Consider the following 26,479-nt stretch of genomic DNA (forward strand, 5'->3'; position numbering starts at 1 on the left):
AGCTATGATCCATATCTCATACAGGCCACAGAGATCGACTAGAATAGATTGCGACATGCTATAAACAACTTGCTAGCTGAGTCGATCAACGATCGCGTGAGGTAATAAATGCGTTGACAGCGGAGATAGCGGTATGCGTCCGGACAACGCTACTGCGAGATGTCATTGACCTCGAGTCTAACTTAGCCTAAATTACATTTAACCACATCTAAAAAGGTCGATTATAGTATTTGCATCAGAAAAACCGTTACATCACCTGCTTGCACTCCAATATAAGTCCATTTAAACCTTGTTATTTGTATTTTACTTTAATGTATTCTTATCAGATCTTATCAAAGATGAAACTAAACAATAAATGAAATTGAAAAACAATTTAAAGTTTATAAATAGACAGTGGTGACCAAACTGATAATCTTATTAACTCTCATTAACGAGCATATGTCTGGTAAACAATTGGAATCAGACAGCCGGGCTCATCTTTGATCCATTTAGATTATATCTTCCTTAGCTCACTAAGTCCAATTGTCAATGATTTGCACTTGTATAAGTCGACTTTTCATGTATTAGAGAATTTCGCGTGACCGTCGTTTTCATTACTACGAGGCCACCCCAGACACAAATCGAGTCGTGTAGTTTGCAATAGACTGCCGTCAATCATTCATGTTGACGCCATTTACACACGTTTGGATCAGTGAGTTGGCTTTTCTATCAAATTTAGTCAGTAAGATATCACGAAGGAAAGTTCCGAAAGCGATTGCAAAGAGTTCGAGTACATCCAAGTAGAATGAGGTGTTTGATTGACGGCAGTCTATTGCAAACTATACGACGCGATTTGTGTCTGGGGTGGCCGCGTAGTAATGCAAACGACGGCAAGGCTTTTGAAGGTTAATTGTATAGAAATCCTTTATATTTTCTTTCAATGATATAGACAAAAACCAAGAGCTTAGCGTTATGAATCCTTTCCAAAGTCGTTTTTATTTCGAATTTGTCTTTTTTTCGCCATATTTTTTCTTTTTTGGGGGGTTTATCCATCAAATCTTATCACAGATCAAACTAAATATAGCAATAAATGAAATAGAAAAACAATTTATAGTTTATGAATAGACAGTGGTGCACAGATAATCTCATTAACTCTCATTAACGAGCATATGTCTGGTGTCAGACAGTCGGGCTCATTTTTGATCCATTTAGATTATATCTTAGCTCAGTAAGTCCAATTTTCAATGATTTGCACTTGTAAGTCGATTTTTCATATATTAGAGAATTTCGCGTCAAAGCTTTTAAAGGTTAATTGTATTAGTAATCCTTTATATTTAATTACAATGATTTAGACAAAAACCAAGGGCTTAGCTTTATGAATCCTTTTCTAAGTCGTTTTAATTTCGAATTTGTCGGGGTTTTTTCGCCATCTTTCCGCTTTTTGGGGTTTATTCATCCGTTAGTGAGCTACGAACCAAACTTCTCATAAACTATGGATTGAGTGTTTTAGGGTCAAAAATGGGTAATACAATTAATAATCGTATTTCAGACTGGCTATACGGTAGCTAGGTAAAAGATATTCCATCTTTACATCTTTATGCAAACGTATTAGCTAAAAAAATGCCGAATAATGAACTGAAAATTAGTCGGAAAAATTTTTCAAAGTTTATATCGTATTCCCCGATTGGCAATTTTTCCCAGTGCTACTAATCCCATTTTTTCCAGATTAAAGTAAACAAATTCCAGTTTCTATTCAACCCTACTTCCAAATAATTTTTGAAATGCTTACTAATCGTCATTCTCTTCATCCTCCATAACAGTCGACATACTCAAATCTGTTCTCCTCTTCTTAAGTGACTGAATCCTTGGCAGTTTATTATTCTGTATTGGGCTATACGATTTGTTTTCGATTCCTTTCGTTAATCGACTAATTGAGTCGTAAGGAATCTCTGATTTACTTCGTGCAGGACGCCTTGGTCGGTTAAGTGCGGTCCTGGGAGACTCGGCGACTTTTGCTGAATTTGACTTTTCTACCAAAGAAGCGTTTTCGATTTTTGAAGCCTGTCCAGGCGGGAATGACACCGACAAAGTGTTTGTTCTGGTAAGCTGACCTCTAGAAGCAGTTCCTTTTCTAAACTTAACTACTGCAGCACCTTTAGCAAACAGTCTTCGGGTGGAATTCCCAGATGAGGTGGATTTCTCTAAAATGTCGTCCTCAAATTCATCTTCAAATTTTTTAGTCGGTACACAATCGAATCCTTCAGTCTCTGTTTCTAGTGTTTCACTGATTTTGCTATTCACGTATCCTTTTCTATAAGTACTTGATAACTGATCTTTGTAAACATCAAATAAACGTTCAATCTCCTGTCTTTGTGAAGTTTTTGGCTTGAACAATGAGGGAGAACTATCTGGTCTTATTCCAATCACACTTTCTTTGCATTCATTGGTAGCAGACTTGCTCCTTCTAGGGTCATGTGTCTCTTCTTCCGTAGTACACTTAGTAAGCAAGGGCCCAGTACAACACTCCAGTTTCGGCTGGTTTTCTGAACGTAAACTTTCTTCCCATTCCAAAGCCGTTTTCCAGCAGTTATTATCTCGCATATATTTTGAAGCCTTACCTTCGGATAAAATAAACTTGGCACAGGAAATATGCCCTTGTTTCGCAGCTCGCATCAAAGGAGTTTCTCCCTTGTTATTAGGAACGTCAACACTGAGTCGAAATTTTTTCAAAAGTCGAACAATCAGACGAATTATTTCCATGCTCCCTATTGCAGCAGCGTGAGAAAGAGCCGTATTTCCATCCATGTCTTTGGCGTTCAGGTCATAATGAATAGCTTCTTCAAGAAAGTAACGACTAAGTTTTTCTCTTTGGTGCAATATGGCATAAACAAGTGAATTTTTCCCATTTCTATCGCATAGCTCGATTCGTGCGCCTCTTTTCACAAGTGCTTTTGATAAAACTATTGCTGTTTCTTCTGGTCTTAGTTCACAAAGCTGCATTAATGCTGTCTTTCCAGCAACATTTCTCGTGTTTAAGTCTACGCCGTAGTTCATGAGGAAATAAACTTGCTTGAAACGTCTTTGTGATATGGCATCGTTCAACGCTGGCATAGCGACTGCTATAAATAAAAAGTTATAAATTAAAGTAATAAAATCAAAAATCAAAATTTACTCCGATTGTTTTGAGGAAACTCAGACTACCTACCGACAAGACTAAAATGTTGTAAAAATATTTTGATAAATCGTGAGATGGCAAGCTATGGCAATACGGTCTTAATGAGTGGAAGCTGGCCTTCGGTACCGTGAGTAAATGATTTCATTAATAAATATTTGGCAGTCGGCAACGCTTGCTCCATAATTATATGTACCTTGGAACACTAACACAAACCAACAAAAGTGCCTACTCAAATGAACTAGGTTGTATTAAGAGTTATTATGACTTAAGTGTCAACCCATCCATTTGTAAAAGATAATTATATGTAAGTAAACATGTTCTACAAATCGGTATTATTGACCAATGTCGGCCAAATTGCTTTTAAATCTGTTTATGCTACGAAAATAGTTTGTGTTGCCAAGGGACAGGGGATTTTAAGAATAGCATTTTAGGACAAGACTAATCTCGAGGAAACGGACGAATGTTCTAAAGAATTCGCTTACATCAAAAAGTCATCCATTTAGGCAGGTTTTTTTGGACTCTAAAGTAAAATTAATCATTAATGTGACGTGATTTGAAAGGATTAAACAAGAGAATCCTTTTCTTTTATATTCTTCTTTGCTGTTTGATGACATGAAGTTTAATATCGAGGAACAACCGGCTGTGATTTATGGCTGTTTTTTTTAGTGTACATTGTTGTTGTTTGTTGTTTTTGTTTTTTGTTTTTTTGTTTGTTTGTTTTTTGTTTGTTTTTGTTTTTGTTTTTTCATCATGAGTCTTCTTTGCATGTAGAATGCATGGAACTAGAAGCCTTTTCTCTTTTTGCACAAGCTAATGTTCATAATTTCTGTGTGTTTTTTCAAAAGATTTTTGATTACTATGGTTACCAAAGTAAAGAAAGGGATTTGCACTACGACTATTCATCATTCAAGTTGTCATCAAACGACCACTCGCTGTGTGTCGAGCAAAGTCTATTCTATTTTATTTTCCCCCAAGATTTCCATATTGCTAGTTTATTATCTTTATAGTTGTAATGCCGAAGGCACGAATACACGGTCTTTGATTTAAAGTTCCGGGAAATTTTGCTCATTTTTCCAAAGTAACCTTTTATAATACGACCACCTCTATATTACGGGCACTTCGACTGTAAAATGGCCTGATATCCTCTCTCTATATATATTATCATTCAGGCTTTTGATGAGTGATCGCATTACGGAGGGTTGACATTACCCCTCCAGGGTGGACGACACCTGATAAGGCTATCGATAAATGAGTTGTAGTACAAACAAGGTTAACAAACTGATCAAGTGAGTAAATGACAAGGAGACTTCAAATTCAATGCAAAATACCTTTATTGAAAAATTAAAAAAATGTAAAAGAAATGACAAAATAAAAGACCTAAAGGTTGCAGTCGTGCTCTCACTAAACAGAAATGAAATGACTTTGGTACTTAAAACACAATGTATGGTTAAATTTTATGGTCAAATAGACATGCAAAATCTAGGAAACGATGATATACAAAAGGAATTGTTTTAAAAGACCTACAAATAGGGATTATTTTTAACAGATTCCAAAAGTTATTGACAATACCATTAGTCCTTCAGTTGTGATTTTTCTCATTTTGTGAAAACAAAAACTACAAACCTTATGAAAATTATAATAGAATAATAATAAAATAAAGTCTGAGACTACATTATCCCTACACCATTTAGAAACGAAATTCCCTCAAGAAAACTAAAGAATTCATCTATTTAGCTTGTTCTGGTCCGGTTATCTGTGATCTGATGCTCCATTTCTGGAAAGAAAAAGGAAAGAAAATATGATAAACCGAATTCAGCTTCATCGTGCAACAGCTAAACCTCATATCCAGATCCCACCCTGTGGTTAAAGACCGTGTGGAATCTGAGTACGATAAGCCGGCAATCTTAACTAACCTTAGCACTCAATCCTCCAGGAGCGGGCAAAGTCTTCGATGCTCGATAGAACTTTTCCCTGTGGGTTCCTCAGCTCTTTGTAGTCCTCGCCGTTATAGTCACCACAAAGACCTCGCACCCTGTCTCGGAGAGTGGGACTAGCCAGAATGCTGATGTCGTCGCGTTTGTAATTGACTTCAATAAAGTGCTATAACGAGAAGAAAGACGTACCTTCAGCACTTCGACTTTGTTCGATTTACGACGCTCATCTTGCTTAATTATTTCACTTACAAATTTACTTAGTTAACTAAACCGACGTTGTTTTTTTTATACGACGCACTAAAAATTGCTATATATTTCTAATTTTATCATTTGACCATCAATATCATACAATGAGGCCATTATTTTGGGTTCCGGACACCATCTTGAATTACGGACGCCATCTTGGATTTCGTACCCAACAGACGCCATCTTGGATTCGCGATCGAGCGATAGGAACGTCGAGAAACAATGTCTTACTATTATCATGTAGCTCTATTAATAATTACCTTGACATTCAGGTTGATTTTAACTCGTTGTTCTCTCCTGACCACTCGACCAATGCCTTGCTCCTTGCAGACCTTTTCTGTGCATGGCTTATTGTTGATCAGAACTGAGAGGTTGGGATTCACTACAATCGTGGTCTGAAGAAAAGAACACGATTTTCATTACCTAAAATATCATCGGCCTTGTTTCATTATTCAGCTTCGCGCTCTCTCCTACCTAGCGAAATTTCAATTACAGTGACAGTTCTTTTAGAGGAATTAACTAGATGCCCGTGTGTTTATTCCCGCCTAAGAATGTCCCAAATACGCAGGAAATAACGTCTTCAAAACAGAAAAATCAGTTTACGATTTCTGGGACAGTAGCATCCACAGGTTCCATAGGACCCTGCGCCTCAGATACATCCAACATTTATTTTTAAAAAACTTAAAGTTAAAGCCCTAGATTCACTTTTTGGTTGAATGTACTTTGGATTCCAAGAGGCCGACTAGTCTCAATGCATTAACTAAATACAAGACAAGTATTTTTATATTAAAACGTAGTATTGTTTTGCCTTTCTTGGTTGCAGAACTAGAATGATCAGACGCAGTTGTCCTTGTTTCTCTGCTTGAACAGCGACTTTAACGAGTTTTCCTTCCTTATCTTGGGCCAAAATGTGTTGACAAGTGCTCTCTTTTCGGGTGGAGAGGGAGTAAGATTTCTGGTCGAAGATTGAAATTCTGTGTTGGTGTGCGCTAGATGACTGAAGCCTGCACTGACCTGAAAAAATGAAAGAAATAATAATAATACAAAGAAAAATCTAGCATCTAGGTCCCCCTTCGAAAGAATTCAAATTGAATCCACCAGATTAAGGAACACTTACCGAAAGGCCATCGAAGTATTTCCTGGAGAGACAGAGGGAGGCGTGATACTTTCATTGGGAGAGACAGCTGTTTTGTCTGGATTTGACCCAGTGGGCTCGAAGCACGAATCTGAGCGGTCAGTGGGGATGTTATCTGAATGATTATTTGGATCCTGCTCTTGCTTCTCTGTTGCGTGGAGACTGAGCCAAACATTTGCAAGAAGTACAGAATCTGGGGTTCGTATTTCTTGAGGACTTCTTTCAAATACGCTGGCAGCTAAATCGAAGAAAACGTAGGTATTATAGTCAGGTATTGGGGGAAAAAATTGACTTAAAATAGCTGTAAAAAACGACCTAACTTTTAGACATCCTTATGACCAAATGCTTGCTGGAAAAAGTGGAAAATAGATATCAATGAAGAAACTTGCCTTGTTCCATCCCAGCTTGACTTTCATTTGTTTTCCAGTCTGCTGTTCAATAATGCTTTCCAAATTCATCTCGTACTTTTGCTGTCCATTGAACTTCAGCAGAGCTTCGACTTTTGTCAGTCGTTTGAAGTCAACACGTAGGTTCATTCCCCACGTCAATGGGGACTTTTTGGTTACAGAGATGACAAGTTGGTTCTTGCTGTAGTCGTATTTGAAGGCGATGGGGACCTCACGTCTAGTGCTTTTGCCGTTTGCTTTGTACATGATTTGTCCAATCATGTCTGTTGATTCAATGATATAACCAGATTAATTAGATTATATTGTAAGTGAAAGACCTATAACGTGATGGCCGTAACAAAGTGGTGGTGGATTAGTGAAGGTGGCATTAAGAGAGGTGATCACTGACATTGCTAGCCATTGAAAGATGATGCCTTATAGTAGGTTGTTGAAGTTTCTTACTAGAGACATTAACAAGATCATGCGGTCGCTTCATTGCAACTAGGCAATGATAGCCTACAATGCAAGTGATGGTATCCTAAGAAAAGTGTGTTTGTAATGCAAGCAGTCAAGCGATCGATCATGAGAAGCATACGGCCTTGCAATTGCAAAGGCCAGTCGGCTCTTGCTGCCTAAACCTGTGTAGTCTCATACAATTTATTTTGATTGCGCTTCAAGATATAGAGGCTTTGCACCATCACGCGATGGCAGTCATGACAAGAGGCACAACAATAGTCTTTTCCCCTGGGAAACTGAATCCTTTCTCATGTAAATCGTATTAGACCAGATTCAGTTGTTGCTGGATCCTGTCTTGGCTGCCATCAGGTGATGTTGCAAAGCCTCTATTAAGTTTTTAACACATCTATTGATTAACGGGAAACAAATTTACTAAGACAAGAAAACTTACTTTCTTTGGTATTCTGCTTCACATCTGCTTGAATTTCAATCTGCTTGACTTGATCTTTTGGCGTTGACTGGACAAGAATGTTAGTTTGTGCAAGGGTAGTTAGGAAAGGGATGTCCTTGAATCTCAGGGAAGAAAGGTCAGGGACACGTCCAGAAATGCAGGTCGCTACGCCAGTGGTATCTTCGCCATAGCACATCCTTTCAAGCTGTGGATAAAAGAAAACACAAACTACCTGAGTCATTTTGTAAAATATATTCCCATATCAGACGCTGGGTCCTTTGTCCTTTGTTAATATACTTGGTAGTATAGAATTATCTTTTTACAACTATATGAAATGAAAAAATGGTCAAAAAAAGAGCAAAATATGTGATGCGTAACGGATCATTGGTAGACGCATAACCCTTAAAAACTGATGAATCTTATTACTGAGTCTACTGCGAAGCAAAAACACTGTTTTCGATTCTCAATCATCCTTGTGTTAGTTTTACTGAATTGAAAACATGCGATTCAGCAGGCAAAAATTTCTCGCGAAACCGGAAATGAGGTATGGCAAAATCAAGCATATTTTCTTTCTGCAATACGAAAAGTCTAATGAAAAAAGCCCTGCAAGAAGCACAGAAACCAACCTGAACAATATGCTGTTTGTTGACGTTTAAGGGAACTTCATGTTCGGTGACCTTGAATTGTTGTACTTGTTGGATCTCGACAACACCACACATACCAACTGCTTGTTGATTGGTTGGATCGGGACTGTCATATATAAGTAATGAAATTAGCGTAGAGCAAATTTTTTTCTGAAAATCTTTATTGGCGTTGCGTGACAGTGGCTCGTATTTTAATTGTACGGGCCAATTTCTTGTTGTGACAGAACACTGCGTGACAGTGACAGTGCCGTGCGCGCTTTTTCATTGTATGAGTCAATATTCCTTGCTGTGATAGAACCCTACGGCGTGACGTTTCACAGTTACTTTTGGAATGCAACCACGTGACTCAAAATCCCTTGAGATATAAATATCAATTAAACAGCCGCCATCTTGGTTGATCTAACAAAAGAAGCTTGATGGGATATTTTTTGTATAGTCAGCCAACATGGCGGTTATGACGTCAGATGCACCCCAAGAATGTAACATCATGTTACGCAACATTGCAATGTCGAAAAACGGCTAACTTTTTTCACGCTAGGTAGTCAAGGTTACCTACCTGATCATCAAGACGTCATTAACCTGTGTTGGGTTTTGGATGACAAACGTGTAAGAGTGACCATAACGAGCCTTCATCTCAAATCCTAGTTGTGGCCTCAATTGAATGGTGTTCTGCAACTTGAGTCCAACTCGTACGAATGGGGTATGGACCTTGATGTGAGCCTTGGTGAAGACAGAGATCCTTTCAAAAAAATAACAATAACATCAAATAAGATTAAATTACAAGGAGCCTACAGTAAAACCGTAAGATAAATGTATGTTGTCAACTATTACTCTATAAACCTCTTTACCATGGGCATAATGTTTTCCCATTTCAGATTACGTGTCATTGCTTTGAAAATAATATTCTTAGTTTGAGTGGTATCCATGTTCATGTGTCTACTCGTGTACGACTCGGCGTTAAACGAAGAGTGATGCTCTTGAGAATGACACGTGGTCTGAAATGGGAAAACATTACTCCCATACTAAGGTAAAGAGGTCTATTTACCGTGACGCGCCGCAGTTTATGTGATGGATTGTAATACTATGAGGGATTCTGGTAGTTGTAGAACATGCTATTAGATTTTACTTACTTAGCATTGACGTTCATCGAGGTTGACAGACTTGATGCTGAGAGGAGTTTGAACAAAGAAGGTTCACATTTGATGTTGATGTTGTTATTCACACCGGTGACTAAGCTAGAGACAAGATGAAGGTGAATAGGCAAGCCAGCCAGCGTAGGTACCATCTGTCGAGCATGTGCAAACAGGAAAGCCTTGGTGACACTTTGTTGGATTTGAATGCTGTCTTTGGTGATCTTCATTGCTGGAATGATCGGAATGATATAAGGTACTAAATCAATTGTTTTTCCCTTACGATGCACCAATCATGCAAACTTACCTCCAAGGGCAGTTCGAATCTCGTCTTTCTCGCCCAACAAGAGGCTCTTGATCTGACTAACAAGTTCATCAATGATTTGGGGAGTAATTTTAGTGTAGAAGATTTCTTGGTTGAACAGCTTGATGAACATCGAGACGTCGGTGTTTTTGGGAAAGTTCTTGAAGATTTGAATTATCACAAAAAGAAAATACCATCAGCATAGTCGAATTAATGATTTGATCCTGCAATTAACAGTGTGTTCTCACTGCCATGTCTATCAACCATATGCATAACATGGGTGACCGCAGGAAATCCATGGTGCTCCGATTCAGAAAATAGTCAAATTGTGTCCCACAAACATTGTATGCAGCAGTAAGAGTACTACAAGGGTTGCCAAGCACTCTTAACTTATTTCCACAGTACAGTAAACAATCGAAGCAATTAATAATAAAATTTCCGAGATCGGAGTTTTAAATTCTGAAATATTCTAGCTTATTTTTTAAGCTTGTGGAACCGACATACAGCGAGGGTAACTAATATAAGAGGAGTAGGAAGTATCAATTGTCGAAGGTGTCCCGCTATTTTAAATCCATGAAGTTCCCCATTAATCTGGAGAAAGCTGTGCTAGTTGTCCCCGATGCCAATTCATCTTGACGAGTGCGAGTAGTGATGATTAGGGTGGTTTACGTACCTTAGACTCGTGGGATGGGTTTGTGGTTGGTTGATTGGTTGATTGCTTGGTTGATTGCCTGGTTGATTGCCTGGTTGATTGCCTGGATGTTGGTCTAGTTTCTAAAACAAGATATTTGATAAATTGCTGCTTTAAGTATTTAAAAATAACTCCACAATACGAGACAGAAAAGAAGAAAATAAACTCCCAATTGCAGACACAAGAGAGGAAAACAGAAGAGAAGAGAAGAGAAGAGAAGAGAAGAGAAGAGAAGAGAAGAGAAGAGAAGAAAAGACTGGAAAAAAAAATGAAAGAAAGAGGATTCTCGGTCAATAGACTTCATTAGTTAAAAATACTTACGGCTGTTGTCCGATAGGTTTTCTGAATCGCCGGATGTTGGGTTTGCTGTGCTGTCTTCAGGATCAAAGAAACTCATGACGGAACTCCAAATGGATCTCTTCTGACGGGATCGAATCATTGACAGCACATCTTGAATGACATCTTCAAGTCCTTCTACACGTGCTCCCATCTAAAATAGAAAATGAGAGGTATTCAATTATTTTAAAAGTATGTTTTTAGATAAGCTAGCACATTAAATGTCGTACGGATCGAATACAATAAAATGGAAACAACTTGATAGTATAACAATCTGAGTGTATATTGAACATATTAGAGAAATTTTTTGGTGTTTCTGTAAAAAAAAAAAGCTAATTTATTTCAATCTGTGATCTTCCTTACAAATTATTCAAAAAGTAAGAACGATATATCTTTATAATGTAAAACTCTTTTGAATACTTGAAAAAGATACTGAAATGCACTGACGCATGTGCATCGTTTTTCTCTAGCGTCGTATAGTACAGTGTACATTGACATTAAAATGGCTTCTCATTGTCTTCCGTTAATCACAACTTGTAATTGACAGATATTGCACGGCTACATTACATGTCTATGAATTAATGTATTGTTCCCCACTCTTTCGAAAAACGCTCTAAAAGCCTTTCGGAAGGCTGTCTCCACCTGTGCGCCGAGTATGATACCATTTAATTGTTGAATGAGAGATATTTGAACTGATTCTCACCTCCAAGAAGTCAAATCTGTAGCCCATGATATGCCAGCGGAACCTCGCGTTAGTGTTGCGTGGAATGAAGCTGTTTGCGACTTGGATACGGTTGACATCCATCTCAAAACCGCTAAGGAGTTTTTCTATGACGATGAAATAATTTTAAAAAACGTTATGATTTCATGAGGGGGTAACTATACAGGAATCAAGTAATGGAAATAAGCATTTCTTAACGTACCAGAAAACCTCGAAATACGTGTGGCCAAGGAGTATTGAATTTCAAACTGAACCTTTGGTGCAAATCGGAGGGCTAGGCGTGCACATCTGGCTCTGTCGAAAGATGCATACCATACTTAGAACTGTACTCCTTGCCTCTCTCCCTACCTCCATTGAAACTTAAATTCTAAAAATAACCAGCTGATATAAGAACAATATTAGCCAATCAGAATCAATGAACTTTGCAAAAAGAGGTGTCACTTTTCCTCATGACGTTATGAATTTTCAGGCCACCAAATGAATGCAAATAAGTGCTTGATAACAGTGACGTAATAATGAATAAGTTTTACATTTTTATCGTAATGGCGGGCATGTTTTTAATTTTTGTAGGCTTCAATGACACTTCAGTTTTGCAGTAACATCATTTTTGCGTCCCTATTTTAGATCAGCTGGAAAAATACCCCTAATTAGGAATATGCTATGGAGTTAGATTTATTTTACAAACGTCTTTCATACCTAATTTTGAGGATATTATTATCATGCGAAGCCATAGACTGAAGCTTGGATATTACCCATGATGCAACTTGGTTGGACCTTGGACCCTGACTCTCGCGCTCTCTTCGGACGATGTTTACTAACAGTTGCATGTTCAGGAACGTTGGTTCCTTGTCCAGCAGTACTGCTACTACAGCCATGCGCAGTTCAGCGTCGTTGTTTGGGTCGGCGAAGATCTGGATGAGTTTACTGCGCAACTGCAAAATAATCAAAAATAATATCGATCAACTACAAGTCTTTGGAGAGGGGCTGAGCAAAGCATTTTGGGAATAGGAAACGATCTTGATTAATATCGTGGATTTTGAGTATAAACAGTAAAAAGATGAATTGGGGTATTTTAAATTGGCATATTTTTTGAAATACCATCGCATCGAAATAAAATTTTGATTTTTTTTTTTTCAAGAAATATTTATCCCACTTAATTAGTTTGTTTAATGATCCTTAGACAATTTCGAAAACAGAAGCAACTATGTTTTCATTAAAGGTGGTATATAGAGCAAGCGTATCTCAGTTGGTTAGTGCGCGATCTTCAGAGCTAGAGGTCCACAGTTCGATACTTAGGATCTCCACATCTGTTTCGACTTCTCTCTAATCCGTGTATAGCTTCAGCTTTAAACACTCTTAAAACAGAGCACTGATGGAGAGAGGGGGTAAAGTGCGCACCGTCGGCTTTCATTGATAGGAGTTGAATTTCAACTGAAGGAACTACCGACGTTAAATAAAGGTACTTTACTTTACTTAAATAAAAAAGCAGCAACCATCTATTATCAAGAGAAAACTGAACTAAGTTAATTTTCTCTTGCTGTTATGCTTTAGCTTAAACGTCTTCCTATATATACTTACTCCATCTTTGTTCAAGTGGACCATCTTCCTCAAAGCCCAGATACACTCTACTCGTAACCCAGTCGATAGTTGAGTGTTCAGAAGGAGGCTGACAATAGTAGCTTGGTGTTCTTGGAATCCAGCGTTGCCAATGGCCTTCAGGTACATCAGTTTTTCTTCTTCGCTTGTGACTTGTTTGATCTTGCTCTCCAAAGTCTAGAGACAAAGCGAAACCGGATTCGTTGGGTGGGAATGACTTGGTGCCGATTAATCTTAATGACTTGATTAATGAATTGGATTGCTGTCGTTACTGTTCAGTTGCTGTTCTTGAACTCAAACAAAAACCCAACCATGTTTCTGTGTGCGTGCATTTGCAAACACATTTCCACATTTTTTTGTAAGAGATTCAGTTAACGCGAGGTATTCTGGGACACACTGGGTAATTTCCTCAAACATAAGCAGATAGTAAATGGTAGATACTTATATGGCGAATTAATATTCAAGGTTGTAAATGAACGCCTCAAGGAGGCTTTCTCTTTACCTGGACAGCAGTGTGAAGAGAAGTCCTGATATCCGTGCTTTGCTCTGCTTCTGGGCACTTGGATAGCCTGTTAACCAAAGCACTGTAGGACAAGAGACATTGACGACGAAGCCACATGTGGCTCTTGACGATTTGGACATTCTCGCACACATCCTAAAAGACAAAAAAAGGATAAACGAAACTGAAAGAAAAAGTTTAAATTTAATGACTTTTAATTAGAAGCTTTGATATAAAATATCATAATTTCTACATAACTAACGAACTAGCATATTTGCACCGTGTCAAGAGATACCAATAAATCAAGAGCCTTTTTTCAAAAATTCTCCTAATTTTAGTACGTCGTGAGAATTAGAACCATATTCGTGAAGTCATGGTCCGCATTGTAAAATGGAGACCATTGTTCAAAATTTGTTATTCGATATCGAATACTTTTAAAGGTTTTTTCCCCCAGGTACCCAATAACGAGCCATTTATAATAAGTACCTACCAGAAGAGTGTCCACATGGATAGGCTGGACTTTGGGGACGAATACAAGGCTGATCATGATACGTCTTAACGAGGCCAAGGAGAGTGAGGCACACTTCTTCTTCAATAGCAACATTACTTCTTTTGTACCAGCAAGAGACAGAGCATCGAAGCAAAGATCCCTGAAACAAAATCAAACAAACAGCTCTTCTTTACCGCCTGCAATTTTTTATTTTTTGAACCTTCGGACATTGCTGGAAGACAAAAATGCCATTAATGTTTAGTATTGCTGGGAGCGTTTGCAAAAAGCTGATAACAGACCCCTTGCAGAATTTCCAAGAATTCTTTTTTCTTGAGGATTGAAATCTTTTTTGATGTCAATATATTTATCTGTTTTTAACACCAGATGTAGGATGTTCGCAATAGAACTCCCGAAGTCGTTTGAGTGGCTACAGAACAAAAGCTCCAAGTCGAGGTTGGTCTTGATGTGTTCATACATTTACTGTATTTTATCAAGTCCAAACTCCACTTGAAGCCATCGTTTTGTGGTCACTCGAGAGTTTTTCATGGTACGTACTTGACAGTCTGATCTTTCATTTGTGCAACCTGTTGGAAGACAATCTCCAGCGTTGCTTCATCACACAACCTAATGTGGGCAACAAGGTCTGGGACCGTCTGTTGGGCCAAGTGACTTGATATATCTTTCTGTGCCTCGGTTTGGAGCTTTTGAAGAAGTTGCTTCACCAAAAAGCAAGTTCGAAGAAACCGCCAAGTTAGCGTTGTATTTCGGCACTAAATTTAACATAATATACTAAAATAAAGAGAGCAAGCAAGCAAGCAAGCAAGCAAGCAAGCAAGCAAGCAAGCAAGCAAGCAAGCAAGCAAGCAAGGAACTGAGCAAGCAAGCAAGGAACTGAGCAAGGAAGCAAGGCACAAAGGAGAATTCATGCACCCAAACAAGGTTTACTTGAAAGCAGGGTCCTTTTATTTACCTTTGTTTTGATTTGTTCCTTGTAGGCCTGGTTTTGCTTCACTTCATCTTCAGGGTGAACAAGTTTGAAGGTCAAAGCAGTGTCAACGGCTGATTGTATCGACTCTGTTTAAAGAAGACGAGCTCCACCATTAATAACAGTCAGTAATATTCTCGACACGAATTCACATCTAAACCGCTAAAAATAACGTAGCACTGTCATTTAAACTTTTTCTGATGATCTCTAGTGGATTGCAACAAATTATCAACAAGTGTTTGAGAATATATTGGATTGAACACAGATACCTACCTGCAGATTGAGAAGAAGACTGGGCCTGGTACTTCAGTTGCTGCCTGCAAAGAAAACAAGAATGTCTAGGTCACGTGATTCAAGATGACCTCTAAATGACTGACCATCATTAGGCTTTCTTCTCTTTCTTCTTCCTTCTCCCCTAGCCTACCCCTTTTAGGAATCAAGGGTGACCTTACAGTGCACTCGCCTCTCACCTCTAGAGTCCTGGGTTCGATTTCTTGACTCTGCATCATATTTGAGTAGAATGTTTTAAGTCTCTCCCTGAGTCGATAGTTTTTCTTAATTTTTTCTCACTCTTCATCTTGACCTAAGAAGCTAAATTCTAATTCGATCTAGCGTTGGTTAAGCCGTGCCCTGACCCAGGTTAACCCAAAGGTTATTTTAGTGTATCGATAAAATTTGAATTGTTTTCTGAGCCCCTGTTTTTCATACCACGAAACGCTTGAATTTAAAGCCAACCTCCCTTCTTCGAATCAAATCATCAAATCCCTAAGTTGTATGAGAACATATATTAACTTCATTTTCGTAGGCTTATGCGTAGGGTCTGGGAACGAGAATGATAATAACTATTCGTTCCCAGGTATTACCTGACTTTAGCGACGACCTGGCCACTTAGCTCAGACATTGGTGTAAATACGTGTTGCTCCTCGGCCATGGCTTTGAGTAAAAACCTGTCTTGAAGAACAGCTTCAACCTGACCTGCATGACGAAGGTAAGGAACGTATCCAAGGCTCTGGAAAAATAAGGATATAAAATAATACTTATAAATATTTTTAAAAATTAATACAATTCATCAAGGAATCATTGAGACTATGCATAATATCACTTCAGACACGAGTGATAAACCTCTGCTCGAGCTCGAAGTCTGCAAATTATGCTCCAAAACCCTACCTTGCTATCGTAAACATATGCAAATTTGACTTTCAATCTTAGTGAACTGACAAATGGACTTTATAAAATGCCAAAACTTTCAGTTCTTTCACAAGACAGTTCTTGAAACTTTAGCCTAATTCTTTCTATTGTCTCGGCTGGGTTGGTAGAAAGTATGCACACAATAAACCATTTGTATATTCAGAAAACGAACAATTTTTCATACTCAAATGCCTTCGGAATTCTTGAAACGTGCTGAAATTTTCTCTTGTGTTTTACACATCTAATATGTCTCCCCAATATTAACCGCGCAACACAGGAATACCACACTCGTACCTTTTGACATGATGGGCAAAGGTGACCCAGGAAGATGTTTTCCTTGATGGTTGGTCTTGAAGCACAGTTCTCATACTGGATAGTCTTGGTGACATGACACACTTGGGCCTTGTTTCCGGCTTGTTGGACTACCTGTGGCACGATGCTGTACACCACAGGGCAGTGTCCGACAATGGTGGGCTAACAACAAAAAACAATACGTTAAAATATGTTAAATATTCAGGTTTGCCCCTAAAAAAACCTTGGGCTAGTCTTGTGTGTATTGGAAATTACACGCGCAAACGATTTTTCTCAAATTTATGACCTCTTTCAATTGGTAGATAATCGATAACAGTCCGGAATACCGCCGTTTGAGCTTTCGTAAAAGAATATTGTTATGAAATTTCATTCGCAAATATTTCATTAATAGGTAATTAAGAGGAGTAACGATGCGAAATTGAAAAATTAAAGAAGTCACTGATCAGTCAATCATGTCTTGAATGCATGTGCTATCATTCAAATGACGTTGTAATGATCGATATGTGGTCGTATCTTCGGGTGACAATATATTTTCGTACCTCTTTCTGCATGATAACCAAAGGAGCCTTCGTGGCTAAGATGTGCTTGGGGTCCTGACCTTCTACTTTGGGTGCAATCTGGAACATGTTAACAATACCACGCTTGATGTTACGAGACCATTCAGGGCCATTCTGACTCACACGGATAGCTTTCACTTGTCCACTAGCTGAGAACACCACGTCGATGGGATGCTGTTGAAGCTGTGCTATGGCTTGAGGAACGGCCTCGATTGGTGTCTCACGTTCACTTGTCGACACTTCAAGCTGTACGATCTTCACGTTTTCCAGCTACAAGTTAACGAGAAAAAATTAAGTGAATATGGCGTTAAATCGTGTAACGTAACGTTGCGTGACATTACTGCAAGACACTGTATGTGCAATCGAATTTTCAACCTGATAGCTCACAACATTAATATAGGTTACAGTATAGGCACATATTTTACAGGCAATTGCGTTTGCGTGACCGTGTACTAAAGTGATTTGGGTAACATTGCGTTATATTGCAATATGTATAGTTGTGTTCATATGGAGAGCATCGTTGCGTTACATTAAACTGTGGTTCACCTTGATTTGGGCCTCCTCTCTCTTGATCATAGTCACTTGACAGTCACATCTTAGTCGCAGTCCAATTTGTTTGCTGGCACCTCCAGGGATGGAGTGCACCACTTCGGCTTCGTACTTGAAAGTGTAACGCTTTCCTTTCTCGAAAGCTGTGCGAGAAAAAAATAAGATATATATCAATCGAATTATAACAAGGGCGGATCGAGGGTTTTTTGGAAGGGGGGTCTCAGGGGTAAATTTTGTGGGCAAAGGAATCCCAGTCGCATTTTTACGACAGGAAGCCCATTTGACCTCAGGAATGACAGGGGGGGTCGAGGCCGACCCTCCCCCTAGATCCGCCCTTGTATAAGATGAAAAAAATTCTACGAACTTTACAAACATGGCCGATCGCGACCGTTCAACAATACAAAACATAGAGATATGGGGCTGAGAAGTATGTAAACTATAACTCGCGATATGTAATAACTTAAACGAGGGCGACATAAAAACGTACGTTTTTGCTATACGAGACACACGATTGTCACATACGAGTTACAAACACAAAATCCCTGAAAACCCAAGAACAACATTATCGGGAAATGAAAAATAATACTTACCAAGAGGAAAGGCGTCTGAAAAAAAAGAAAAACAGGAGAACAAAATTAGTAAATACAAAAATAGCCGATAAAACTACATAACTTCTTAAATCAAATTTAACGAGAAATGAGATTTGTATATGGATAATGAATGAAATGAAAAGGCAATAAACGAGAAATTTGAAATAGAGGAATTTTCATAATACAATATAGAAAAGAAATAAAGACGTAGTTATACACGTACGTGTAACAGCCACCAAGAGCAAGAACACCAAAGCAGTCTTCATATCTCCTAGTCTAGCTCAACCTGGAGTATGGGCCGCTATCAAACGAGCAAGGTATTTATACCCTGATCAATGGAACCCTGGTGGTCAGGGAATAAATCCGACGTGACTTGGTTTAGAACTGTTATCTAATGACGAAGCACTTTGAAGCAAGACCAACCTGTGGTGAGCAAGCTGGACTTAGACAACTTTATGGGAGGTTTTTCTTCATTTTGGACAGAAAATTGAAGTGTTATGGCTCGTATTAATTAATTTCAGACGAATCTCAATCTTTGTAGCCCTAATAAGAGAATACTAACACTGCTTCGTGGGCGATGGGTGATCATTTTATCCATGCATCAAGTTTTGTAGCGTCGCGGTGTATCAGCCTGAGATTGTCAACCTTTCTTTCCCATTGTTGTTCATCCCGTTGGGGTAGTGGATAGTGTACTCCGTAAGCCTTAAGTTTCCATTCAAAAATAATATGTAATACCTTTTAGTCAATTTCAAAGAAAATTCGAGAAAAAATAATTTGTGCATTCAAGACAACATTTAGAATGAAACTATACGATGAAAATAAGATGCCCCACCTCACGATAGCCTCGCTTGTATGATTCTTAAAACAAAAGAATATCTCATTGCGGGCTTGAAACAGTGTAATGGCTTCCTATTGTTTTCCTTAGTAGTATTCATCCAATCACCACCAATAGTTACGACCAGGATAATACATTACTAGACCTGCAAGAGAACAGCTACATCAATACTTTTGCAATATGGGCTTTAATTTTTCAGTTCAATAGATGCATTGTTAAAGTTTTATCTGTTTATCTATCTATATATACTATTAGAAAAAGATGTGACGCATCCCCCGGGGGATCCCACAGGAAATTGTGTCGGAAGAGTATAGAAACTAACCTTGGCCTTTCCGTGTCTTTTTTGGCCAACTCAACGACAAAAACCAAGCTGACATGTTTAAATAGCGATTGAGATTTTTTGAAAAGTTTTTTGTATTTTGATTTATATTTTGAAAATCTGCTTTGTTTTGACTTCTTCATTGAAAGTATTAACAAATCTGATGATGGGTCGTTGACGAGCAGGTTAGCCGTGACACGTCCAAGGGCTGGCCACAGCAGGACTAAAACAATACCCTCAGAAATTTTGCCTGATGAATATCCCAAATTAAGATGCTATATTTTTACATATTTTTGGAAATGGCAAAAGAATGTTCCTGAATCAGATTAAATGAAGTATTGATGGTTTTCACGGCGGCCATGTTGGAGGAACTTAACAAATGAATTGTCAATGAACTCTTTTGTTATATCCTCCAACATGGCCGCCGTGTCTTTTGTTATTTAATTCTCATGGGAATGGTTGAAAACCATCAATAGGAATAAGAATGGACCTGAAGCAGATTGGATGAACGTATAGGAATTCTATAATATTTATGCAACACTCTACAATTAAGCTGGAAATCCCAATTCGAAGGGTCTTCACTATATCCTCCAAGTCGCTTGTCCGTTCTGAGACAGCGTAGTACCCCAGTCACTTGACTGCCATATCTTTAAGTCACATGACGTCATCAGGACCACCAAATGGAATACGTAGATGGGCTGTTATAACAAGCTAAAGTGGAACATTACGGCTACTATTAGCATTAATCTATCGAGCCAAAACATGCTTTCAAAGGCAGGAAACCGATACTTAACACTGAAGTAAGTCTATAATGGACTGGGATAGAAAGGTCAGACGGATACGCTAATGGCGCTAACAGTGGATGGGATACGATACAGAACATTCGTCACACGACTGGCACGACATAACTGTATCACACCAAGGTTAACATAAACACTGATAGTCAAATGTGCGCTTTGGCAAGGTTTTTCGTTTAGGCAAGGAATTCTTTTTCTTTTTCACCTTCGTGGCTTTAAGATAAAACACTGTTTAGTAGTTATTTTAGTTTAAAGTAGTATTGGATCCATCAATATCCATGTAACAATAAAATGTCTCTTATAAAGCTCAGGTGACGTAAATTACTGACGTTTTTAGTGGACCTTGATCTAGAATACAAAACATCTCACCACTGTAACCCTATCCCCGATTACGCGCGCAGCATTCACAAAGACAAGATTTTTTGCTGAATCGACAGAGTTTTGGCGATTGAACGAGTTTTGTTCTGAGTTGACAGAGTTTTGGCGATTGAACTAGTATTTTTTTTTTCTGAGTTGACAGAGTTTTGGCGATTGAACGAGTTTTGGTGATTGACAGAGCTTTTGTAAATTGACCGAATTTTCGCAATTGAACTATTTTATAAGCATTGATTGACAAAGAAAACATGTGCTTGTGTAATGCAATGCACTGATATTAAGTGTACATATTCTAGCGAAGTATTAGAGTGCTCACACTAAATCCGTGAAACAAATACTAATTTTTAGCACTAAATAGTGATAATTAAACAATAGAAAACAAAGGATTCTGTATGAAATAGTACTAATTAGTACTATTTAATGTTCACGTTTTAGTGCGTGCACTCTAACGTAATTGACAAACAAACAATTACAATCGAAATGACAATTTTGAACCATTTCGCGCGACATACTATATCACTGTTTTATTGAGCCCGAAAGAAGTAGTATTGTTTTATTTTGTTGTTGTTGTTGTTGTTGTTGTTGTTGTTTTCTATCTTCTTTCTTTCTTTACGGTGGGCCGGAGGAATCTAGGGGGGGCCATTAAATTTCCACTCAGTAAAAGCGGGAAAGGGGGGGGGGGGGGGGAGTCATCAAATATTCCATGCATATTTCCATATATACATAAAGGGGAAGGACAAGAATTCAATCAATTCTGTCAGAAGAAAGGGATGCTAACGATTTTACATTACTGTTTATAAGGATTCCTCCGGCCCACCCGCCTCCTAAAAAACAAAAACAAATGTTTCCTAACTGTCCGACAACTCAGCAGGGGACTGGACACGAAATAGACCCACAGTACCCTTCGTGCACGCCATTTGATTTTCATGTGTTCAAAACAAAGACAAAATCTGTGCTCGTCTGAACACGTTCCGGTCGTGAAATAAAAATACACTTTGTGACCTAAAGATAGGAAAACCTATCCGGCCGCGATTATTGGCCCAGACCTAATTATCCTTGCATAAACTCATTTGTCAGTCGTAGATTCCATAAATATAGGATTGTTGTATCAACAACTGTAACAACTCCATATTTAATGGAATTTATGTCCCTATCGCAGAGTGATTCTTTATTTGGATTGGATGATTAGCTGTTTTGATCATCAGAAGCGGATCGGAGCATCAAAATATGTTTTTTCATTATCGTCGAAATTTATAGTTGAAGTTTCGGTCATTATGGTTGTTTTGGTCTTGGAATCCAATTTAGATTTTTAACGTTTCAGGGCGATGAATAACATACCCTGATTCAAACCATGAATAGAAATTTCTTGATATGTTTTTCGAGTGAGCAAGGGAAATATCAGTGTTCCATGTCAAAAATTGATGTATTTTGTCTTTTATGTCAAGATTTTTCCTTAATCATTTTGATCTGGAAGACTGAGAAGTCGAGGTAGAGACAGAAACATCGAATATGTTTGGTGAGCGACAGCCTGGGAGTAGGATTCGAGAGACTCTCTGAAATAAAGTGAAAAGGTGGACCATCTCAAGAGGCGTACTAAATGCGTTGATTTGAATTCGAAACTTTGAGAACCAAAATAAAAGTGGTTGTTCTTTTGAGGGGTTTCCTAAAGCAGTGATGAAAAAAAAACTTGGCTAAAATCAAAAGAAAATTAATTTTACTTCATAAAATACTGAAATCGTTTCACAGTTAGAACAACCAGTGGTCGATCAATCGGTCGTAGTTGGTCATTCTCTGGTCGAAGAGTTTTCAATTGCGTGTATGTAATCTATAAGTTCAACGCTTTTTCTCTTTGGATTTATCTTTTTATTAATTAATTTTTTTTGATGAGTTTAACCGAGATGACCTATTTCTTTCATCAATACTTATCTTGTACACGCTACCTCGCGCGCGCGTCCGTTTCCATTGTCATCTACATCCAAATCATCATTCAAATTCTATATATTCTTTTTGTGTCCTATTCGATTATCCTTTTTTTCTTCTTCTTCTTCTTCTTTCCCGCGCTCAAATTCTTCCAAACCACGTGTCACTGTGAACGACGCGGGGTTATTAAGACTACGCATGCGCGAGGATTGTCTTGTCCACAGACATTTATCAACAATAAAATTCAAAACTCAAGGCTCATTCAAACTCAAACTATTCTACAAAAATAAAGCTGATTTTCAATATCATCCATCAATTTTTACAACCTTCTTTATGTACAACGTTGGCTATAAGCAGACCGTTTTTTTCTCGGCACTCAAAGTTGTATTTCTTTTTCAATGTCATGTCTTTGTACACTGTTTTCTAATGGTTTTATTTCACCGCAATGAAAGACACTCGAAGCTTTCCAACGTGCTTTCAAGAGTGGAATCCTACAACATATAGTTTTATTTCAATTATGCATAACCATATTCAAATTTAGCGCTTTCTCGGCGCCAAAGTCTAAGCAGTTGAGTCGATTCTAATTTCAACCCTGTAACAGAGAAACGAATAGTTTTTTCTCGAGGGATAGAGAAAACAAATCTGAACAAAGGGATTCGTTACTCTGAGTTGTATTCTTCGAAAGGCGTGACGCAACTCGAGTCGAGATTGTCAACAACGCTTCTTGAGGCAATATTTCTGAAGGCTTCTAGCACTTGCATGGTCTTAAGCCTTTTCTATAGTCCTTGCTCATAGCGCAAAGAATCAGTGGATTCACCGCACTGTTCGTGTAGAAAAAAGAAAGCACCACGACTAAACCAATCTCCATTGCCGCTTGGTCATTGCGTCCGTGGGTTCCGAACTCCAAAACGAGAACGTAAATGAAATACGGAAGACAACACAGCGTGAAGGCTATTACAATGAGGATCAGCATTTTCACGAGTTTACGCTTTTTCTCCAACCGAGCGTGAGATTCTTTAGTGAGCCCAACCACGTTCTTGTGAATGATCCGTACCTTCCAGAGTGTCCGTACTATTCTAAAATAAGAATAGGCGATAATAAAGAATGGAATGAAGACGATTATCGTGATGACAATCATGTGTGATCTCCTGTGTACCTTGTTTGGCCAGAAGGGATAGCAAATCTTTACTCCCTGATCAGTGGCTATCAGTTTGAGTAGAAACGAAGTCGGAAGACCACAAATGAGGTAAGAAAGTATCCATATAATCACAATAGCAACCTTGGTTTGGCCCTTTGTGAAGCGCTTTTTCGGAGTAACAACAGCTCTGTATCTATCGACACTTATGATTGTCAGAGTAATAATGGAAACAAGTAAAAATACATCTCCAAGCGGAAAGAATATCTTACAAGCCAGTTCGCCGAACGGCCAGGATGCTAGTTCCTGTAGGAGTCCAACAGGGAGACTTAGGACGAGGACAGCAAGGTCAGACAGCGCTAAATTAGCGATGAGAAAGCTACTCGTTGTCTTGTTTGGTCCCTGTTGCATAACTCCGTATATGACAATACAGTTCCCAAAGAACCCGACGATAAATACAACAGTGTAGAGGACAAGCATGAAAATAACATATGTTGGTAAAGTGTCTTGGAATGGTAGTTGAGCAGCTAGTTCGTCCTCGTACACTGTTATAGTCTCGTTCGTGTAATCGTAGTCGCTAACCATCGAATCGAAATCTTCCGACGCCATTCTCGATTATCCCACCAAATCAAAAGCGTTTAAAACTTTCCAAGCTTTGCTCCAGGGTCTGCGAGTTGTCAAATAGACGGTGAATTTCTAATTTTTTGTTCTCTGGGTTGTTGGCTTTAGATCCTCTCGCCACCAAATACGAGTGAACGTGTCGACGAGCAAGTTTTGATCAAAGAATGCTAGCAATTATCTCTCGGATCTTGGCAGTCGGACTCTGGGCTAAAGTTTCCTTTGGCTGGGCGGTAATTAGAATGCCCTTCATTTCACGTTTATCTGATTTTACGTTTGAGTCCACTGTCATTTACAACGGAAGTCCTGTCTTGTGCACAGAGCCCCATAAGAAGGTTAAGACTCCAGAAATTCCCTCCAGTTTGTGGTACTTTGATCTACGATGGGAGAATCTGTTAGTTGAGTAAACAAGTTGCGCATGGTAGGCTGCTGTTACTCCTGATGTCTGCCAGCGACGGCGCGTAATTTTCACGAGTGTTATCTTTTAAAGACCCCGATACTTCGTTCTGGACGTACAGGAATGTTCTTAATGCAAAGTCAACAACACCAACGAACTACGCCGATGTTTACTTAAGGATTTTTTGCTTTTTACATCAGCGCTAATGACCTCGTTTGCTTGGCGTCATCTGGGATATGTCGATTTGGTATCTTGGCTTACTCATCTCTGTCAAGATCCTCATCAAACCTGATTATCTCGGGTAATAGCAACCTCCCCTCGCTCACCGTCAGCCAAGTCGTCTATATACCTGGCGATAGCTAATCAATTGTGCGCGTTTTAAGTGGTGTTTTGTTGGAGCCTTTCGTTCAAATTGCCCGAATTAGACCCGAAGTCGCCTTCACATGTCCATGAAGCTATCGGTTGACAAGCCGTGGAGCTTACTTCAAACGAAGTGAATGAGATCTTGGGTGCCGCTTTGTCTGTATGCTTGACCACTATGATAAATCATCCACCGATAACGTAGGAATGCCGGATATTTGGGTGCTTCTTGTACAAACGCTCACGCAATCGCTATCATTGGATTTTCCGCGTAGTCTTTTCTGACTGTTTGCTCGCCGATTCTGATACCTAGAAACAAAAAAAAAAATAGATCTTTCTCTCAAGGTGCGCAATCCGTAAAGATAAAATGCGATTTCTTCGCTTAGATACGATCTGCAATCCACAATAATTTGGAGTTTACTCCTTTACATTGTAAATGATTTACGTAGATGTATACAATGCGCAAACCATCGGCATTATTCTTGCGGTGCATTACATCAATCCTGAATACTATTTATATGTTATAATTCTTTATTGAAATTACCATCGATTAAAACCAAAAAAATTGTAACAGAAAGCGCGCTGCGAGGTATTTGATTTTCTACCGATGGAATTTTTTTTGTATATATTTTATTTTGCTCCGTTCTGTCAGTTCTATATTTAACGAAGGCCGTCGAACTCTGTCGACAAGTCTCTTCTCGTGGTATTCTCTCGGTCGTTTTATCGTAATTTGACACTCACCATGTGTTGAATGAAAGATTAAAATGAGGTTACGACTACCGTTTAACCTTCAAGAAAGAAGTGTTTGTCGATACGAAGAACTACTTATGTATGAGTAAAAATCGATAGAGGTACCAGTTATCAGCTGCACTGCCAGGATATCGAGGCGAAGAGGGAAAAGAAACAGAGAAAATTGAACAGATTACTCTCAATCAGTCCTTGATCTTGAAAGCCTCACCCCTTTATCTTGGATCTAACCGTGGGTTCGATTCTAACGCGCTTGTTAAAGGATCAAATTACAACCACGTGCTCACTTAACTAGCTTTTCTCTCACTCACAAACACAAGACATTTATGTACATATACGTTTAATCCAAATCGGGTTTCCCACACACTCAAAACGACACACTGTTTATCAAACCTTCGGAGCAAAAAAGACCAAAAACTGTCTTAAGATGAAGGGTATTATTTTTGAAAAGAAGTATAATTCGTAAAAAAAATTTTTAATTTTAATTTTTATATTTTCCATAAGTTTTAATTCACCATTGAGTGGGCTCCCTGTGGACTCTCTGAGACAGCTAAAATTAGTTAAATTTAGAATTGATAAATGAACGATTTAAAATGAGTATTTAGCGACCAATCCTACATTC

The 26,479-nt window shown here is 38.5% G+C and overlaps 3 protein-coding genes across 6 annotated transcripts; all 3 read right to left on the minus strand.

Annotated features, from left to right (window-relative positions):
* Positions 1–427: 427 nt before the first annotated feature.
* Positions 428–3,387, minus strand: LOC116292948 (uncharacterized). Its single transcript, XM_031700297.2, has 2 exons — positions 3,185–3,387; positions 428–3,098 (listed from the first exon to the last, which is right to left on the minus strand). Exon 2 carries the CDS (start codon positions 3,088–3,090, stop codon positions 1,768–1,770), a length of 1,323 nt encoding a protein of 440 aa, XP_031556157.1. The 5' UTR covers positions 3,091–3,098; positions 3,185–3,387; the 3' UTR covers positions 428–1,767.
* A 1,080-nt stretch (positions 3,388–4,467) lies between these two features.
* LOC116292966 (vitellogenin) lies at positions 4,468–18,672 on the minus strand. 4 transcript variants are annotated; one of them, XM_031700328.2, is made up of 28 exons: positions 18,578–18,672; positions 18,355–18,369; positions 17,762–17,907; positions 17,198–17,485; positions 16,641–16,820; positions 16,022–16,167; positions 15,432–15,475; positions 15,144–15,247; positions 14,729–14,889; positions 14,174–14,333; positions 13,687–13,839; positions 13,167–13,361; positions 12,285–12,520; positions 11,791–11,882; positions 11,571–11,695; positions 10,853–11,021; positions 10,514–10,614; positions 9,844–10,000; positions 9,537–9,768; positions 8,963–9,145; positions 8,389–8,512; positions 7,763–7,967; positions 6,859–7,139; positions 6,452–6,707; positions 6,143–6,348; positions 5,595–5,729; positions 5,064–5,254; positions 4,468–4,928 (listed from the first exon to the last, which is right to left on the minus strand). In XM_031700328.2, exons 1-27 carry the CDS (start codon positions 18,618–18,620, stop codon positions 5,069–5,071), a joined length of 4,323 nt encoding a protein of 1,440 aa, XP_031556188.2. In that variant the 5' UTR covers positions 18,621–18,672; the 3' UTR covers positions 4,468–4,928; positions 5,064–5,068. The 4 variants fall into 4 exon arrangements, with proteins under 4 accessions (XP_031556188.2, XP_031556186.2, XP_031556185.2 ...); XM_031700326.2 differs by having other exon boundaries at positions 5,068–5,254; positions 14,729–14,943; XM_031700325.2 differs by having other exon boundaries at positions 14,729–14,943.
* Positions 18,673–22,372: 3,700 nt separating this feature from the next.
* LOC116292958 (neuromedin-K receptor-like) lies at positions 22,373–25,579 on the minus strand. Its single transcript, XM_031700317.2, has one exon. The coding sequence runs from the start codon at positions 24,342–24,344 to the stop codon at positions 23,349–23,351; it is 996 nt and encodes a 331-aa protein (XP_031556177.1). The 5' UTR covers positions 24,345–25,579; the 3' UTR covers positions 22,373–23,348.
* Between the last annotated feature and the right edge of the window lie 900 nt (positions 25,580–26,479).

This window comes from Actinia tenebrosa, unplaced genomic scaffold (assembly GCF_029948245.1).
Source record: "Actinia tenebrosa isolate PJP-AT-01 unplaced genomic scaffold, QUT_ActTen_1.0 PGA_scaffold15__27_contigs__length_11533743, whole genome shotgun sequence".
Classification (NCBI taxonomy): domain Eukaryota; kingdom Metazoa; phylum Cnidaria; class Anthozoa; order Actiniaria; family Actiniidae; genus Actinia; species Actinia tenebrosa.

Excerpts from the sequence above, each read along its gene's own strand:
- LOC116292948 (XM_031700297.2), bottom strand. The coding sequence starts at position 3,090 with ATGCCAGCGTTGAACGATGCCATATCACAAAGACGTTTCAAGCAAGTT.
- LOC116292966 (XM_031700326.2), bottom strand. The coding sequence starts at position 18,620 with ATGAAGACTGCTTTGGTGTTCTTGCTCTTGGTGGCTGTTACAC. Across the intron at positions 12,521-13,166 it reads TCCACTTGAACAAAGATGGA|TTGCGCAGTAAACTCATCCA; the intron begins GTAAGTATATAT and ends ATTATTTTGCAG. Across the intron at positions 6,708-6,858 it reads TCAAGCTGGGATGGAACAAG|CTGCCAGCGTATTTGAAAGA; the intron begins GCAAGTTTCTTC and ends TCTTCGATTTAG.
- LOC116292958 (XM_031700317.2), bottom strand. The coding sequence starts at position 24,344 with ATGGCGTCGGAAGATTTCGATTCGATGGTTAGCGACTACGATTACACG.